The sequence below is a fragment of the Colias eurytheme genome, chromosome 13, assembly GCF_061535395.1.
Source record: "Colias eurytheme isolate Ceu_HAF_F1 chromosome 13, ilColEury1 Martin Lab GWU primary, whole genome shotgun sequence".
Taxonomy (NCBI): Eukaryota; Metazoa; Arthropoda; class Insecta; order Lepidoptera; family Pieridae; genus Colias; species Colias eurytheme.
Window position 1 is genome coordinate 10100440 of NC_142992.1, and position 20645 is coordinate 10121084.

Below are 20645 nucleotides of genomic sequence, written 5' to 3' on the forward strand. Positions count from 1 at the left end.
AGTTATTTCGAACTATCGAGTTGCAGCAAAAAATAGCATTTGTCTATAGAAATAGTTGTGGAGATTATTTTATTGGTTGGTTTCCATGGATCGATTAAATAAACGTTTCCAAAGAATTTTACGGAAACCAAATACAAGTTACATCGTCATATTACGTAAAACTTAGCGCTTAATTACAAGCACACAACGTAAGGTCGTAGAAAGTGAATCGACTTGTGTGAACCCTCAAAAAAACCCGCCATATTGCCAGTCTATGACGAACGGCCCGCGCGACATCACGTTTCCCGCCCAACGAAAAACCGCGAACTGTCACCTGTCAAATTTTTATTTTTTAAAAAGTGCGTGCAGCCAGTGACACTTATTTATTATTTTATTTTTAATTTAATTTAACTTTTTAATTTGTGTACGTATGTCATGATTGTGAATTATGTGAAACTGTTGTGATTTCAAAAGGATATTTGTATCTAATAGTTAAGGTATTGCTATGGGGAATTTCGATCGGAGACCGTCCCTTTCAAAAATGGTGAGTGTTAATATTTTTTTCTTTTTTTTACAGATGAATTGTAAAAAATGACGAACGATCACTTTTATGTAACGAAATGTATACTTATCATGTTACGCGTTATAAAATTAATGTAAATGTTACGTTTTAAATTCATTATGGTAATTAAAGATATTATGGGTATATATCGCGGTATCATTCGCTACTTTTACTCAAGGCTGAAAGTTTTGGACCCGGATCTGTTTGGTAACAAACTGGTTAATCCAATCCATGCATAATCGTCGCATTTCTATAATTTCTCTCTATTAACTTAATCGTTTCGTAAATACCGTCGCAATGGGTAAGTAAATACGCAGGAATGTGACAATAATGAAAAATATTATACCTACGACATTCTTGTCTGTATAGCTAAATAAATACGTCCAAGTAATTGCAGTTTAAAATGACCTGAATCACGACATAATTATAATTAACCTAGTAAGCTACTTTGACGAATAATATTTATTGTATTGAAATATTCTTCAAAATACAACATTAAATAAGTTTGAAAAATATAGTCTTATTCTTTTCTTAGAACAATGATAACTATCTTTGTTTCATAATATTCCGTATTAAATACGTCCATACATTTACTGTAGGTATTTTCTGCTTCGTTGAATGCCTAGCTTATTCTCGGTGTAGACCTAAGATACAAATAGCAGTATTCATTATTAATTACATTCCATAGTAAGATTACTATTTCGTATTCAGCCGGGTTCACGTTAAAAAAGCATCAAAAATTACAACACGACACACATACACATCCTTCCTTACAATATTCATTTTCAACAGATAATTAACAGTGAAATGTTTGTTTTTGTGTCAGTGTATGAAGTATTGCATTAGCTATCACCGCGTAAGTGCATGTCGACATGATATCATATCCACTGCTATAAAACACGCCAATTTATCGAATAATAGCTGGTGGATCGTTGAAGTAAATATATGAATTAAGCTAGTATCATATTATAGTAATATCAACCGTATTTATAGTACCTAGTTGAATCTATACTAATATTATAAAGCTGAAGAATTTGCTAATCAATCATCAGCGCTAATCTCAAGAACCCCGGGTTCGATTTGAAAACTTTCAGTGTTAAATTGCCCATTTATTGAGGAAGGCTATAGGCTATATAAATAATGTCTCGGTCTGGTAGGACACAGAAGGCTGATCACCTACTTGTCCCTAAAGAAAATCGATCAGTGAAACAGATGTATAATGCATCTGCCCCTTACCCCACTAGGGGACATGGGACTTCACTTCACTTTTATAGGCTACTTGTGATCCACCCCGGCTTCGCCCGTGGTACATAATATTTAGTATCCTATGTCCTTCTCCTGGCTCTAAACTACCTCCCTGCCAATTTTCAGCTAAATCGGTTCAGCCGTTCTTGAGTTATAAGTGGAGTAACTAACACGACTTTCTTTTATATATATGTAGATATATTCACGCTTAGACCAATTATAGAACAACCAATGTTGAATAAAAGTTGTAAAAGTTATTTATCAATCATTAAACAAAACAACCACCAAGCAACCACAAAAATAATATTTTCGTTTCATTTAATCAATTTGTTTCGTTGTTACAAACTTACAAAAACGGACAAACTCACAAATATTTAGTATAGAATCTGGATGATAAATAGGCACATTAAATTATTATTTCATTGAACTAATTTTGACGAATGTTCGCATAAATTATAGTTGCAGAAGTCGAAGCCAGTCGTAAGTTTAACTCAACGAAAATGATTTATCACTTGTCCATATAACACATCGACAAGAAAACAATAATTTCATTTTCTTCATGCCTATAATGGGGTATAATAAAGCCAAATGGTTCAAACAGGAAAGACCCCAGACTAATATACAAGATATCCCTTTCAATACAGTTACGTAGTGAAAAGCGGTACACTCTCTCCTCTTAACAAGGAATGTTGATAGTAAATATGCTGACTCATTGTTAGATAAACATCTATTGAACTGTTATATTAAAATTCGATTATACATATTGATGGAACATGGAACAAGATTCTTCTGTGCAGAAACTTTCGGAACCAGTGGTGGGTCAATAACTTGACGTTTGAAATACATAGTTGGAAGAATAAAATATTAAAATTTGAATCTTGCATGTTAGTAGTTTCTATTAAGAGAACTTACGAGACTTAAATCCTACTAATATTATAAATGTGAAAGTTTGTGAGGATGTGTGTGTATTTGTTACTCTTTCACGCAAATACTACTGAACCGATTTAGAACACATATAGAGGGTAACTTGAATAAACACATAGGTTAGGTTTAGAGCATATTAAAATGGGTGTAGGTACAACATGATCAAAGTAGATTGTTCTTTGCATAAATTTTCTTTAATACATACCGAGATTAAATTTGAATATTAAATAATGGTAGATCTAGAAGCGACGATGTCACGGGTAACAAGTAGCAGACAACGCAAAAGGAATATACGATAAATAATTTAAAAGATACTCATAGCAAATACCATATTTAGTTTAAAAAAAATAATGTTCATATTTACACCAATAATTATATCAAATTATCAGTGACCAGGCACGATTTTGTAATACGATTTGCTCCTCATAAATTTATAATTTTGCCTTCGAAACTTGATCGAGTCCTTAATTTTAATCAAACGCTTTGACCTCGTTAAGTGATTGATTTAAAATGTAATAAAATATAACCCCAATCAATCAGAGACTAAATAACTTCTTATTTACAAGAAAAATATATTTATTTAATGATAATTAATTATCCATTTCCGTGTGCGATACCAATTTGCAAATTTTTGACATTTAATTTGACCTAATTAGGCTTAATGAGAGGCATCTTAATTTTCCTGATTTTTATAATGTGTTGCGATATAGAACCTTCAAACTTCCTGATTAAAGATTTATTCGAATTAATATATTATAATTTACTCATCAATATAAATTAGGATGTATATTATATATTAATTATAAAAAAATCAAAATATTCGTACGTCAATAAATAGCTGAATAAATTTCAAATAACGAGTTAATATCAAAATAATTTCCCTAAGCCACACAAAAAAAAAACTTCTCCCTCGAAATCTGTATATTATTTAGTATTTAAAAGCGAATTCTAGTCACAAAATAGGCATTATATTGTTCGAATACTAGCGTACCCACGACACAATATCTCAGCTCGTCCTTGAATGTACAATCTCCGCATGCTTGTATCTGTAGCGTCATCTAGAGACGTACATTGAAAACTTTAGCATAAAATATAATATAAAATACCAGTGTATATGAGATCCGATACAACTTTGGTCTGGGAGTAGATTGTGAAACATTTTTAGACACATCGAAGTTAGAAAGCCTGAAAAGCCAAGTTTACAAGCGAATAATATATTTTTGTAGAAGAATAGAAAAATAAGAATGATTATTACTTTTTTTACACCATTTCTTAATTTTTTGACCTTATATGAAGTCCTAGATGAAAAATGTACAATAATGTAATGTAATTTACATTTGTGATTTGAGAGGAACAATTTCACACAGAGATCTTAGAGTTGATATATTAAGTGGGTACTACTTTGGGACCAGTGTAATAAAATACTTTATACATTAGTAAGGATAAAGTCTCAGCATATTTTCTTATGACTCAGCGACAGCTGTTTCACATTGTTTGTTGGTTATTTGAATATTCTTTTGATTATTTGAATATCATTCAAGTCGAGGTAAACGGCTGTTTAATGAAAAGGCTAGGCTTTCAATTGAATGATAAAATAAACTAGTCGAAAAATATGTCTAGCTTCTAAACTATCTCCATAACCAATTTCATCGAAACTAGCTCACTGATTTCGTTGTGAAAGCTTAACAAAAACAGACATAACCTAAAAAATAAATCTAATTAGTAAAATAGTGCTTAGTTTTTATAGTGTTACAAAAATTTACTCAGCTGTGAAATATAGAGATGTAATTACAAATAACTAAATGAATGAAACAGTTTTAATTGAGCCAAGTTCACTTAGTTATAAATGACATTATTTCTACGCTATAATACTCTATAGAGACTTCATTACAAGCTTCACTTTCTGTTTTTTATTCTCTGTTTCTTATTATTGTGTGAATATTCTGTTTCAAGAAAGTTTGATGCGTTATGTTTGGGAAATAATATAGAAAGTGAAGGTATTATGGTTTTATGCTAATATGGTAAAAGAAACGCCTAAATAGTCTATTTATATTATATTTGCAATTGTCTTTATTCGCTGTCGAAGTATACGCAGATCTGGGAAAATTAGTAACACCTAAATAATTTAATTAAAATTTTCAGTCTGTAAAATTTGAACGTACGATTATTTATTAATTAACTGTAAACTAACCGCTTTATTTGGTAAATGTGTAATATGTTTGTTAATAAATTATAAAATACTAGCTGTCCGCCTGCGGCTTCGCCCACGTTTTCAAAGAAAAACCCGCATAGTTCCCGTTCCCGTGGGATTTCCTGGATAAAACCTAGCCTATATTACTCATGGATAATGTAGCTTTCGAATGGTTTTCACCATTTGAATTTTTAAAATCGGTCCAGTAGTTTATGAGCCTATTCATTACAATCAAACAAACAAAGTTTTCCTCTTTATAATATTAGTGTAGATAAGTAAATGTATTCCAGAACATTCTATGTAAAATGCTGTTGTTTGATTGGCTCTAGATCACTGGCTATGTCCGTTGATTTTGTGCGTAAAAACTGACATAGTTACTGCGTACGTAACAGTTTCATTATAACTGTAACAAATGCAGTCGTAACAAACGATTGAGCGATCTATCAAGTCATTCATTTGCAAAATATACATATAAAATTAACGCATAACAAAACCATGATTGAAATAAGGATTTTATTACATTGCGAGTCTTAAAATTGTTGCACGTATCGTAAGCGATACCTATATACTCGTAGATAGATTCAGCATTTGGATTTTGGATATTCTGTTTAAGAAGTATTTGTATATGAAATACGTTTTAATAATTTTCAAAATGAATTTAATTGAAAGTATTCAGTCGTATCATATCCACCGACTACTAAATAGTCGCCGAAACGCCTCGTGATCGAATCGATTTTTCTATTCTTTATAAATTTATAGTTACAACGTAGTCAATAATAATCATACCCACTCTAAATATTTTTGAGTCAAAATTCTATGTAACCATATCTACTACAGTACTTCAATTTTAACTTAACACGTTCGCTGCGAAACAGGGCTTGAAACACCCTGTCCGTGTCTCGTCGTTATAGCGGTAGGAAAAAACTTAAACTTCTCTGTCGTGCGGGAGGCATAACTTCCATCTGGTTCAGTGTAGGAAAGTAATATCTATATATCTGAGATGTGCTATTGATTCCTAGTTCAATGGTATACCGACCTTAATACCGGGTTTCTTAGACCTCGTGCCGCACTGAACAAATAAAAATTCTAACACAGTGCGGAACGAGGTTGCGAACACCTCGTACCACCGCGCACCTCGTACCGCACCCTAAGCTAGCTTCACGCGGTTAGTGTTGTGCAACGCATTCGAGACTATTTGTGGAACAACTTATTGAAGCTTTTACAAAGAAGGACTTGAATGTGGATACAGGTACCTAATTTTCAAACTACTCGTTATAATAAATATCGTTAATAGAAACGTGAATGTGACATGTTGAGTAACTTTCTTCAAATAGGTTGATACTGATGATTACTATTAGTGTGTTTGTTCATTGAATCAACTAGCGGCAAATCCAAAACACCCGGCAATCGGTGTATGGCTCATCAAAATTTAACTCTTGCCCAAGTCAACAAGCCAACAAACAAGGCACATCATCTCTTAAAGGGATCAAAGAAGAGGAGATGTGTAGGATGTTACGAAAAACTCCGCATATTCTTAACAAGTCGTGAGGCCGACAAAAAAAGTAAAGGAAATTCTCACAGAATGCACTGGTTGCAAACAATATTCTGGTTTGGCCTGTTTTAATAAAAAAACATCCATAAGTTTGATAAATAAATACAATTAAATAAAATCGATATTTCTTTTCCCATCACTAAATTATATGAAAAACTGCTATTGTTCAGTGCGATACAGGGTACATCAGACCCCACATTTTATTTTACCCATAGAATCTAAACTAACTAATCTAACCACGGGCGGCGGTAGATTTAGGTTAATGAACTCATTGTTAATAATAATCACGACAAAAGCCGCACACTTTGTCTTATTTGGCGCCAAAAAAAGGATTTTGGTCTCCTACGGGCGGTGGGGTTTAATATGCCTCGTGCCGCCACAATCTCTGGTATAGGACAAGGTTTAAAACGACCCGTAACGCAGTAATGGAAAGTACAGATATATCTGTGCCGCAGCGAACGTGTTAAATGATAGAAGAGCGTTTTCAATGCAGCTCTTTGCATAGGTATAAACGATTGACACATGATCTAGTAAGAAGAGCTGTAATGACACCACATAGAAAGGTTGTACCAAGGCCACGGTCAGCAGCAATGTCGGCTGATCTGGCTAAGAATTCTGAGGTGAACAGGTATTGTGGTTTTATTTAATAAGTAGGTCTAATTAAATGACTATTATGTGTCAGTTGGATCAAAAAAACGTTAAATACATGCCTATATTTCGCGGGTGACATTTTTTTAGGGTTCCGTAACCAAAGGGTTAAACGGGACCCGATTAATAAGCCTCCGCTGTCTGTATGTCTGCAGGCTGTATTTCATAAACCGTGATAGCTATAAAGCTGAAATTTTCATAAATGATGTATTTTCGTTGCCGTTTTAATAACAAATACTAAAAATAAAAATAATATACTAAGGGTACATACAATAAATGATTTTCTATTATAGATACATAGTACGAAACCCTTCGTGCGCGAGTCCGACTCGCACTTGGCCGGTTTTTTTAATTTTATGGTACATGAAACAAAAGAAACAACGTAGATGTTTGTCATGTAGGTACGACTTTCGTGTATAAATTCCTTTGCGATTCGTCAAGGTAAGCATGCTACCAGGTTTTAAATTCGCTGTCTGTATCTATATGAGCTTGTTTCAAAACCTTCTGATAGTTGGTACCTACTTGATACTTGTCTTATACCACAGACTAATAATAATATACTACATATACAACTTATACTATCTGTAAAGCTATTTATATTTAGTATATTAATATTTATTACTTACTAGTGGTCCACCCCGGCTTCGCCCGTGGTACATATTTCGCAATAAAAGGTAGCCTATGTCCTTTCTCGGGTATCCAAATATCTCCATACCAAACATGCAAATTGGTTCAGTAGTTTAGGCGTGATTGAGTAACAGACAGACAGACAGAGTTACTTTCGCATTTATAATATTAGTAAGGATTAGTATAAAACCGTATTTTTGTATTCTTGTGTATAAGTTATTCGTAGTAGGTATTATTTACTTCAATTAGTAGATAATATGTATGTTTTTTTAATAAACTAACTTTCCGCCCGCGGCTTCGCCCGCTTTGTCTAAAACCTAATAAATTATATACTAAAACCTTCCTCTTGAATCAATCTATCTATTACAAAAAATCGCATTAAAATCTGTTGCGTAGTTTTAAAGATTTTAGCATACATAGGGACAGAGAAAACGACTTTGTTTTATACTATGTAGTGATTGTGTATATTTAGAGTAAAACTTGACAAATATTTTGAATAACAAAATACTGGACATAAAGAATGGTAATAATATGTAATTGGTAATCTATCCAAATATTTAAACTAGTATTTTATTAAATACTAAAATAGTAAACTATGTAATACCTACGCACTCAAATATATGATATATGCTTTTTATAACATAATATTGTGTAGAATGTAGATACAAAAAAATAGTGTTTATAACTTTAACATTTTTGCTAAAAGTTAATTTAATATTTTTGCTACATTAAAAACTTGTATTTAATATATCAGTCCTTATTTTAAATGTTTTTACCATAAGCTTGTTTTTCAATACAATATTCCTGTTTTATTTGCATTTTTGCACGAACAAAAACTAGAAAGCATTGAGGAAACATGTTTGTGTCGCAAAATAACTTCGCCCGTCTTCCTTGAAGAACCTTTGTACGTTTCAACTACTTAAATAAATCAATAAACCTTTATTTATTTTTTTAGTAAATTATTCACATTTATTAAAGTGCATTTTAACTCTATTAATTAAAATTTAATATCTGTTGAAATAGCTTTGAATACAATTCATTGAAAAACTATTGAAAGGTGACATTCGATACCAACAAACTACCTAGTTAAAGGAAGCAAATAACAAATATGTGTGTGAAAACAAATGAACGAGCATTCCATTTGATTAAAAGTATGTATAAATACTGAGAACTAATAAATGTGTCTATTGTTATCATTCACTAGCTGTGCCCCGCGGTTTTACCCGCAGTGCTCTGCTCCTGTTGATCTGAGCGCCATGATATATTATAGCTTATAGCCTTCCTTGATAAATGGGCCATCTAACACTGAAATAATTTTTCAAATCGGACCAGTGGTCCCTGAGATTAGCGCGTTCAAACAAACAAACTCTTCAGCTTTTTAGTATTAGTATAACATTATTTTGTATAAGAACTTCTAAATATGATTAGGTACAAGTTGCTTATTAGATTTCTATGTGTTGAAGTAATAAGTTCTTGTTATAATAATTACAGACATTGGTGGCTCAAATTAGTAAATTACGTTCATATAGACTGTCTTTCACTTCTGCAACTTTAACTTTAGCTAACAGACCCAAGTCAATGGTTTATTTATCTTTACTTATAAGCTGAAAAGTTTGTTTGTGCCAATCTCAGGAGCTACGGGTCCGATTTGAAAAATTGTTTCAGTGTTAGATTGTCCATTTATCGAGGAAGGATAATATCGACTATAATCATCACGCTAGACCAATAGCAATGGAGCAATGCTGATAAAACCGTGGGGTACAGCTAGTCTATAATAATTACAGACATTAGTTTCAAATTTGTAAATTACGTTCACATAGATTGTCTTTCACTTCTGCAATTGCAACTGTAGCAGACTCCAATCAGTGGTTTCTTAATAATTTGATAAATAACGACCAATTACACACAAAATAAACTTCGTAAAAGTTTTATACACGTTTCACTCTTGCATTGCTCGTTGAAAATCAATTATCTACATGATTTTATCATTGACATTATATAAAGAAGAAATTTTTAGCACTTATGTAAATTGTGTGGTGAATGTTGAGTGAATACAAATTGGTATCGCGAATTATTGTTAGCAATGTTCACATAGCGCTATTAAAATGAGCTGGTGAAAGACTTACAGCGTTTCTGAATGCGCCAATACAGTACCAAAAACTGCACTAATCTTTGCTAATATTTTAGAGCTGAAGAGTTGGTTTGAACGCGCTAATCTCAGGAACTACTGGTCCGAAATAAAAATTCTTTCGGTGTTAGATAGCCCATTTATCAATGCGGGTGAAACCGTGGAGCACAGCTAGTGCGCTCATAATAAATTCTTCCTTCTCTAATTAAAATTAATGAAATAGGTATGATTAATTTTGTACTCTGATATAATTTATTATAAATTAAATATATAAAAGTTCAGAGGATATTTTTATCAATCTTCTATGTTTCATTAAACGTTGGCTATCATTTAGTTGTAATCCATACTAATATTATAAATGCGAAAGTAACTCTGTCTGTCTGTCTGTTACTCAATCACGCCTAAACTACTGAACCAATTTTCATGAAAATTGGTATGGAGATATTTTGATTCCCGGGAAAATGACGCAATCCCGGAAATCCCACGGGAGCGGGAACTATGCGGATTTTTCTTTGACTGCGCGGGCGAAGCCGCGGGCGGAAACCTAGTATCAAATAAATAATTGCTTTGCACTGATTTTATAAACACAGACAATGATAGAATACACATTTGACTAATAATGAAAATCGATGGCGAGGAGGGATTCAAACCCGCGACTTTTATAAAGCATTTGAATGCTATAAAACTATTTATTGGATATTTTATCATACAAAGGCGGTACTCTAAACTCTGGTGACATATTTAAAAACTTCACCATTATGAAATGCAAACACAATAATTATAAAACGTAATTTAGATGTATGTCAGCTTGCGTTCATTTATTTGATGTCAAATATCTTACGACATTCGTACGTAATAACTTTCTATTGATATTCTTTTATTTATTAAATACTAGCTGTGCTCCCTGGTTTTACCCGCAGTGCTCCGCTCCTGTTGGTCTTAGCGAGATGCTATATTATAGTCTATACTCTATAGCCTTCCTCGATAAATGGGCTATCTAACACCGAAAGAATTTTTCAAATCGGACCAAATAGTTCCCGAGATTAGCGCGTTCAAACATACAAACTCTTCAGCTTTATAATATTAGTATAGATTTAGGATAATGTAATCATAAGTTATGTCGGATAAAATATTTTTAGAGCGAATTGTAGTACAGTGAAAATATTTGAAAATATCTCAATTTTAACAAACATACATGTACACATACAAACATCATCACAATCTTTCGCATTTAGAATATTAGTAAGAAAGATTTAAAGAAACTATATATAGGTATATACGTATATATAAAAATGAAACCTGTTTTCCTTGGTCACGGCATCAGGCGTGAACGGGTGGACCGATTTCGATAATTCTTTTTCATAATTTTCCTTAAAGTACGAGGATGGTTCTTATGGAAATAAAACATAAACATGTACCACGGGCGAAGCCGGGGCGGACCGCTAGCACAAAAATATATATGTATCTAACTAGCAAACAGCTCATAAATACATACATACACGGTCACTTTAATGGCTGGTTCACACTTTGATTAGTGCGAGTGCAGGTGATGAGTAGTACTACGTGTGGACAGCGACTGTTTAGTGCGAGTGTTTAGTAGGCTGTGTAGTAAAGTGAATAGAAGCGTGTTCTATTTTTTTGCGAGTGGACTGCGAGTAGCCACGTCCCGCGCGCCCTCCCTTCCCCCTCACTCGCAGTGTGCCTGCCTACACACGTCTGGACAGGAGTGTTTAGTGTTTAGTGTTTAGCGTAGTGTGTGTAGCGTCGCAAATTTCACCATTGTCCTGCACTCGCGCTAATCACCTGCACTCGCAGTTGAATTGGACACTACTCGCACTACACACCTGCACTCGCACTAATCACCTGCACTCGCACTAATCAAAGTGTGAACCAGCCATTACGCATTGAGATTATATCCACCGCAGATTATAAATATACCTTGGTGTATTATCTATGGAAATCGAGGTTTAAGATAATGATGGTCAAACAATAGACAATGTAAGGTGAATGTTTAGTATGGGAAGCTCTTTGAATGGGAGACCTTGCTGATTTTAGATTATTTCCCTTCACATAAGGTTAATTTGTAGGTGTTTGTTTTGATAATAATTAAGGTAAATATTAGTTTGTTAACGTAGTAATTTGAAAAGTACATTTTTAATGATTAATAATACTTGGTTTAAAAATTGCTTTGAACTTTATTTTGAGGTTTTCCTCAGGCCTTCAAATCGAATATAATTATAATATGTAATTAAAATGTTATGAATACTAACGTATGTATCCTATATCTGTGTCGTTTATAATCGTGATAATATCAATGAATACACATATATTAAATTAATGAGTTAAAAAATAAATCCTAGAAATCTAATACTCTCAACTTGTATTTTATAAGTGTTCTAGTAGATACCAGTGACAAGTAAATAAATTGCCTGGCTGATTGGTGTAGCTTTCTAGGTCAATTGAAACTATTAATAGGCTCGGTCGTTTTGTAGAACTAACTTTTATTACGTAAAATATAATGTGAACGCTAGTATGTTATTACTGTCCTTTTTTTAAATGACTGGCTCTTAGTTATAGACTTGTTAGTTAGTTTGATTTGTTTTTAATATTTGATACTATCAAAAAAGCCTTAAAAAAGTACAATTATTCTAAAGCATGTATAAACAAACTTTTCTTAGAAACGACATTGCATTAAATTAATATTCGATAAACAGATTAACAACTCAACTGTATAGGAGATGTGTTTCAAAAACAACGGTAATTAAGTGTTTTATTTTGCCACACGATTTAAATACAATAAATCATTTATTCTAGATTTAACCAGTCTCTAGATACTATCTCAGCTCACCTAAAAATTATCTCTAACAAAGAAACCTAACACAAACTAAAAACATCCTAAACGTAATAAGATCATATCGCAATGAAAGTGATAGTCCCTCGAAATACGTAATAAAGTAGAAATCGAAAACAATACCGGCTTGGATGTCGCAAAAAATCGAAGTGAAAGACGCGTTGTATGGTAGTCTTAGCACGTATGCTTTCTCATGTACTGTGTGATTACCTGATGATCGTATTAGTATGTAGCCCGTGATCTCGGGGTTGTTGACACCGTAAGTTGTGAAATATTTTGGTATGACGGTTTGTGAAGGAATTATTTGGTTTTGTTTGATATTTAGGGGTTTATGATAACTTCTGATTATTTTGTATTGTAGTAGGTATTTGTGATTCCTATAGGATTTGATGGAACGTATTATATAAAAGATACCTACTTATGACTTATTATGTCGTGGTCGTGGCCTTTTGCTTCGTCCTTTACAATTAGTAAAAATATATTACAATTCTATTTAGAGCAATGGTTTTCAGAAGGTTCTTTATAAAAGAAAAATGAAAAGTAAAAAGTAAATGTTTTTAACTTTGTAAGTTTGTAGGAAGATGTTGTGAAATAACATTAGGTATTATTATATTGAAATGGCCCAGTGGGGTCATTCTAGTTGCTTAATAATATGGAGCACTGTTTTTAGGTACTACAATTAGTAATTTAAATCAATTATTCGTACAGCAAGTAGTAGATAATAGCATTCCCACGGTCGGACCTGTGCAACCGAATTTGTAATTCCTCTCACTGAATTCCATTACAATATTGAAGTACTTATATATTTAATACATTTTTGGCATTGCTTTCCTTACGTATAATGATTCATGTAAGAGAATTTTTACGATATATTTTCTGGTTTTCGAGTTATTTAGTTTGTTATTTTTAAATTGCTTCTTAAACATAAAATATAAATAAAAATGCTTAGCTGAATCCTTCGATTTGGACCACTAAAAGCTTTCAAAACTACATTCCATTTTTACAGTTTCAAATTCTTAATGGTGTTAAAGCATTTTTTGTTAATTGCGTAACTGTATGGTGTTCATACATCACGTTGCGCGCTGTCAGCATTTTTAGTATTTCATTAGTTCGCATTCGATCACCATAGCAATCGCGCGTACTCATTACCATCAACATTAACCATATAGAATTAAGGCAATAAAGGCTATATTGTACTTGATTCTTTTAATAATTACTCTGTACGGGCCCTACAACCCCGTACATCGTGGTTCTTCGAGCCGGATTATTATTACACACAGATGATTTCTGATATAAGTATATTCTTTAGGTTTCATACCATTATATTATTTTGTATGTAAACGTGTAGATATATCGACAAGGTTGACCATTCCGTGGACAAGTTCCTTTCAAGAGTGAACGGAAAAGGAAGGATAGTTTAGCGAACACGCTTTCATTTAATAGTGTGAACATTTGTATAGATACAAGTAAACAATGTAGAATTGTATGGTCTGTCAAATAAACAAAAAGGTAATTTTTATAGCATTTTGAAGATAATTTTAAGATAAGACATGAGTGGAATTTACTGGACCTATGCCATTTAATTTCTTTTTCAATAGATTAATAAAATATTATAGCCCAAAATAAAATTTGGTATATAATATATATATATAATTATTTTATTAACCAATCTCGCAAGAAGGTATTTAAATTAAAAATCAAAAATTAACCCCGTAAAAAACATATCACATAATTAGTTTTTTCCAGTCCAGATAATAATGACCAGCTTTTTTTTACATATTATGTACAACTAATCAGAAAAATAAAACTATGTACTTTCAAAACATATTCAAAGTGCCATCAATTTCACAGCAGGAAGTATACAGCAGTATATTTTACAACATCGCTAATAGCTTGTCTATCTCACTAGTATGAATGTCAAAGGTTAGAGCACTTCACGACTTTGACTTTTCGTTAAACCAGTTCGTGTGAGCACGCCTTTATAGACTAACCATTCTTTATGCGTAATTTCCAATCCTGACCAAGGATTCTTCGATCGTCTATAATTTGCAATGGTGATTATTAATTATCATTATAATATTATTATATATCAATTAATAGATAATTTTCATTTGTGCGTATTACTTGGTACTAATCAATGATAAAAAAATAGTTTATTTAGTAGTGGTATATTTTTATAAGTATTGATTGCGTACAATCCAAATAGTTCTTTGTTGTCTATTAATAATAGCTTTGTTCTAGTACCATATAAGTACACGCATGTAAAAAATTGACCTCAAAGCTCTACCGTGATTTCATCATCTATATTATTAATATGCCATACTTGTAAACGGAATTTCATATTAAACTAAATAGGTGTCATCTGAAATAATACTTAAAATTAATTCAATAAGATTCAAAATCGCACACAGTAGTGGTCTCTGTCAAGGTCGGAAAGGCAAATGTCACCTTTGACATTACAAGCGGTCGTCTTTGCGAAACAGTTAACGTGGTTAAGTTTAAATGTGGTTTAACGAGGGTAATCAATTTAATCATAATTTTATGAAAATGCTACTGTAGGTATAACTGATAATGGTTGTGAGGGATATTATTAACTAGCTGTTTGCGTTTGACCCGCATTGCTACTATCTTATTGTTCTTAGCGTAGATAATTAAAATATAACTAGCGGCCTACCCCGGCTTCCCCCGTGGTACATGTTTACGTTTTCTCTCCAGAAGAACCATCCTCATACTTCAAGAAATATTATAAAAAAATAATTATCGAAATCGTTTAAATATATTTCCTATAGTATTCTTCAATAAATGATCTATCTAACACTGAAAGAATGTTCAGGTTCTGTTTCTGGTTGCTGGTTCTCATTCGTCTTCAAATTTTAAAACGACACCATCGCTTTCAATAAATGTTCCAAAACATTTATTCAGAATGATTATTACGTCTAGTCTATAATATGTACATATATTAGAATTTTCTACGTAAATATTTACTTTCTCCTACCAAATCAAATATTTAGCACTAGCCATCGTATCTAATCGATTACGAAGTCTGCATTTCGATTTTGTAACTCCATAGAATATGTTTAGATCGATACGTAGATACATTGTAATAACGTTATGAAAGTGTGAAACTATTTGTGAATCAATAATAGTATAACGTATACGATATAACAGAATTGAATATACATTATTTTAGATAAATATTTATAGTGCTTTTAACTCCGATCGAATTGAGTTGTTGTTTCACGTTTGATATCTTATATATAAAATTCTCGTGTCACAATGTTAGTCTGCATACTCCTCCGAAACGGGTGGACCGATTCTCATGAAATTTTCTGTGCATATCGGGTAAGTCTGAGAATCGGCCAACATCTATTTTTCATATGTACCACGGGCGAAGCCGGGGCGGGCCGCTAGTACTTATATATATTAGACTAGCTTACACTCGTGGTTTTATTAGCGCCGTAGTACCTGGGTTAACGCCCGAAGTCATCAATCAAGACTATCTATATTATCTCTACTAAGCTTCATACAGGTCCGATCCCACTAAGTTTCGTGATTACAATAGAAATATTATTATACCTATATAACATATAGTGTAATAGTATAATAGTAACTTACAATACATACTAAGTATTGGACTCCTTTCCTATTGGTTTTAGCGTGATAATGTACTACAGCATTGCCATCTTCGATGAATGAGATATGTATTTTGAAAGAATTTTTCAAATCGAATCATTAGTTTCTGAGATTGGCGTGTGCAAGCAAGCAAACAAACTTTTCAGCTTTATGTATTAAGTAATATGAAAAGGGGATTCGAATTTGCATCTTTCGCATCTAGCGTAATGGCGCCTTGACCTACTAGACAACTCACGAATTCATCTCAGTGATCGAATTTGTTTTACTCTTTCGATTTAAGTGCCTCGAGATTGTTTTCATGTCATCTTAATCCTAGAATAAGATGTTTACTTGTAAAATATCATTGAAGTTTTTGTCTAAGTTAATATAAGTCAATATTTATGACTTGTTTATTTTTAGAAATGCATCTAAAATTGTTACCTAATAATGTTTTGAAGTGAAAGCTCTTTATCGGGGTTGGAAAAAAATTAAGTATGTATAACATTTTTTGCATTTTTTGCAAGTTGCATATAGTAATTTATTTTTGGGAAAATAAGGTCATAAAGAAGTTTCACTTCTTACGTGTGTACACTAAACATCAATACATACATTATTTTACGCTTAGATCCATAATTATTTAATCAACAAAACAAATAAAGTTTCCTTCAATTATCTTAACTTTACGAATGTTTATTTCCTCCTATTATAATAAATCTTCAATACTATTTCATGTAGTTTATTAGATTAGGCCAGCATGATTTCATTGCGGTCGGATCTGGTCCAGTAACCGCGTAATAGTTTAACGCCATTTATTTGGAAATTTATTGTTTTTATTACCACTAGCTTGGTTGGGCAATTTGGGATGAATGAATTGCTCCATAAACGACGTTCATTTGTTTGCCTGTTATTAACCTGTTGCTATCTGTTTTTATTTTACTGTTATAATGCGTAAAGTTGTGAAGTTAGATGTATGATTGATAACAAATTGCTAGTCGGAGTTGGATGCAAATCATCATAGAGATAAAATATAACTCAAAAGGAATCCGCGAAATTTATTAGGCTTTGAATAATCAAAGTTGAATATGCATCTATACTAAATAATATTATAAAGCTGAAGAGTTTGTTTGTTTGTTTGAAAGCGCTTATCTCAGGAACTATTGGTCCGATTTGAAAAATTCTTTCGGTGTTAGATAGCCCATTTATCGAGGGAGGCTAAAAACTATATATATCATCACGCTAAGAAGAATAGGGACAGAGTAATAATGCGGGTAAAACCGCGGGACACAGCTAGTCATTTCATATTCTACCTATTTACTTTCTCTATATCCGAAGAAAGCCTTATCTCTATCTATAATTCAACCATAACACACTTTAATAACATATCTTTGTTAACTGTTAACAGGAAATTAATTTTCCCTATAAAACACTGATCAACGATTAATATTGACGGGATCTTCAATATGAAAACTGCGTACATTGTGAATAAACGGAACCTCACGATTATATAACTCCGGCTACTTTCTCGGCATCTAGAGGTCACCTGCGAAATAAATGTTTATCTTTACTCGCGTTACACGCTATTGCTGCTGTATTTGATTGCTTTGTATGTAGATATTTTCGTAAGTGACCATCAACATCAGCTTCGCCCGTGATGACACGGGATAAAAAAATGCTCACAAATAATGTCCTCTCCTGTCCTCATGAGTAAAACGATTTTTAAAATCAGTTCAGTATTTAAGTATCAGTTCAGATTTATAGCTTTAAATAAAGTCTAGTGTCCCATGTAGGTATCTACTTATGATCCAGGTACTAGTATAGTATTCATTTATTTATGACACAATTGTACAGTACCAGTAATAAAAACATATAATTTAACGTGGAACACATGAACATGGTAAGCGCATAATAGGCGGCCTTATTGCGTAAAGCAATCTCTTCCAGGCAACCATAAACATAAAGAACATGTACGATGCTAAAACGCGAAGGTTAGTATTACATTATCTGTGATCCAGGTAAAAAGTATGCATTGACAACCTAAACTTAAGTCTATTTCTGTACAAAAAAAAAACAGTCATTTATACTTAGTTGTAAATTTGTGCAAGACCAATCAATATAACCATCTTTTCAGTCTACATAATATTCAGTCGTTGAAAATATTATGCGCAGTAGAGCGTTGGCTACTGCTATTATATAATTGTGCCAAGTTAATGCTTATTTTATTTGATTAAACTTAAATGTAACAATTATTAGGTAAAAAAATATTTGAGTGCACCTAATATAATACAAAACACGCTGTATTAGTAATCACGGCGTCTTTATTTTTTTACATAGTTGATAATTAATTGAGCACACTATAATACGAAAAGCAGAATTTGTAGCCATGAGATGGCAGTATTCCAAGTACATTACTCAGTTCATTCACTGCAAGGGCAAAGGCCCTGTTCATTCAATAATAAATATACTACTTCAAAGACTATTAAAAGGAGAAATTTTAAATGATAGCCGCTAAGCAAGGACCGGAGATATTAGCAATTGACCTTGCAATCGAGACAAGCTGCAAGTATGCAAACTTTCATAAATGTTCGTGACAGATTAGTTAATCACACTTTCGCGTATTCATATTTTATTTTGCCACAGGTTAATCCATCAGTCCTCGGAATCACAGACACAATAGAAAATCTATTGTGTCGCGCCCCGATCGGGCCTTACGGTGGTCAATGGGTTAAATGGTATCTGAAGAGAAAATCTTTTATAAACTCAAACTCAAACATTTATTTATTCAATAAGACTTCATCTAGAAGCACTTTTGAAACCAATACCATCGATTCGGAAAGCAGTATCTACGGAGAAGAACCGGAAAGAAACTCCATAGTTGCTCTTTTTAATCATGTCAGTTTAACAATTTAATTTTACAAAATACATATGTAACATCATAATATATTATCATAATATGCCAAAGAACTGTCCTGTGGTTTTTACGCGACAACCCTCCATGGGTTTATAGCCATACGCACAAAAATACTTTCCAGTTTTTTTTTGAAATTCGAGACATATTTGCTTTGTCTTTTTCTCATGAAACTCTTCATCGGTTTGTTTTGATATCATAGCCTTCTGAATCAAAAAGAGATATTAATGACACGCCTGATGGCCGAAATACGACCTTCTCATTATAACTCCCACCTGCATTCCATTGCACGTAATACATATTCATTAAATCTACATTCTAATACAAAAACAACGATATCATCTCAATACGTGGAGGGAACGTTAAAATCCATAGATAGACAACTGCTTTTTAATAAATAGTCGATACACGATACAAGACGTGTCGTTTGTATCAAAAAGCTATGATATAAATTATAAACGTAGTATAATCTATATATATATAAAACTCAAAGGTGACTGATATAGTGATCTATCAACGCACAGCCCAAACCACTGGACGTATCGGGCTGAAATTTGGCATGCAGGTAGATGTAAGGACGTAGGCATCCGCTAAGAAGGGATTTACCAAAATTCTTGCGGGAACGGGAAAAAACGAGGATTCACGTACAAAGTCGTGGGCGGAAGCTAGTTTAATATAGTAAGAGGCTAGTCGTTACCCCGGCATGGCAAAAAGACGCAGGTTCGAATCCCGCCTCGAAATCGAATTTGTTCTATTCTAACAAGTAAGTTTACTAGTATTTTCTAGTGTTTGATTTTGCGCGAGTATTATACATTTAGAAATTAAAGATTTTAACGGATTTTAAACGCGATTTATTCGATTCACGGGGAGACTGAAAATAATATAATGAATAAATCGCGTTTAAAGTAACGGACTTTAAACGCGATTTATTCATAATAGTAGTAAGTTCACTGCGTAAAACAAGAATGTATACGCCCCGTCAATACGCACATAGAAGCTCTCTCAATGAACGTTACGAAACAAAGCAAACTATGAGCCAACGGTACCTTGTACTTACAAGTATCGCTAATTTGCATTCCGCTAACGAGGTGAAACCGTAAAACTTATTGACACACCGTATTTGAGATACGGTTTAAATTCGACACGTGAAATATTTTTTATAAGATAGTATGGAAAACATAAAATTAATTCATATATCTACTTTTTATACATTAAAATGGGTCAAGGAGCTTGTCAAGCTAATCTACAGAGGTAGTACATAAGCCAACTATTGAAAATAAATAAGTAAAATTATACTTAATGCGACTATGTTCACAGCTTAACTAGGGGGGACGTCCTTGCGCATGTCGCTACCAGGGTACGTGAACCTTTAGTTCACCCACGCGTCCGCGTGAAGATGTAGAAACCCTTCAGGCTAACAT

At 32.8% G+C, this 20645-nt stretch overlaps 1 protein-coding gene across 1 annotated transcript in view; it reads left to right on the forward strand.

Annotated features, from left to right (window-relative positions):
• Positions 1-228: 228 nt before the first annotated feature.
• Cht6 (Chitinase 6) overlaps positions 229-20645 on the forward strand; it is a 54081-nt gene continuing 33664 nt past the window's right edge. The window contains exon 1 of the mRNA XM_090109135.1: positions 229-523. Within this exon, the coding sequence (XP_089965261.1) occupies positions 485-523 (39 nt within the window). The 5' untranslated portion in view covers positions 229-484. The remainder of the gene's footprint in view (positions 524-20645) is intronic.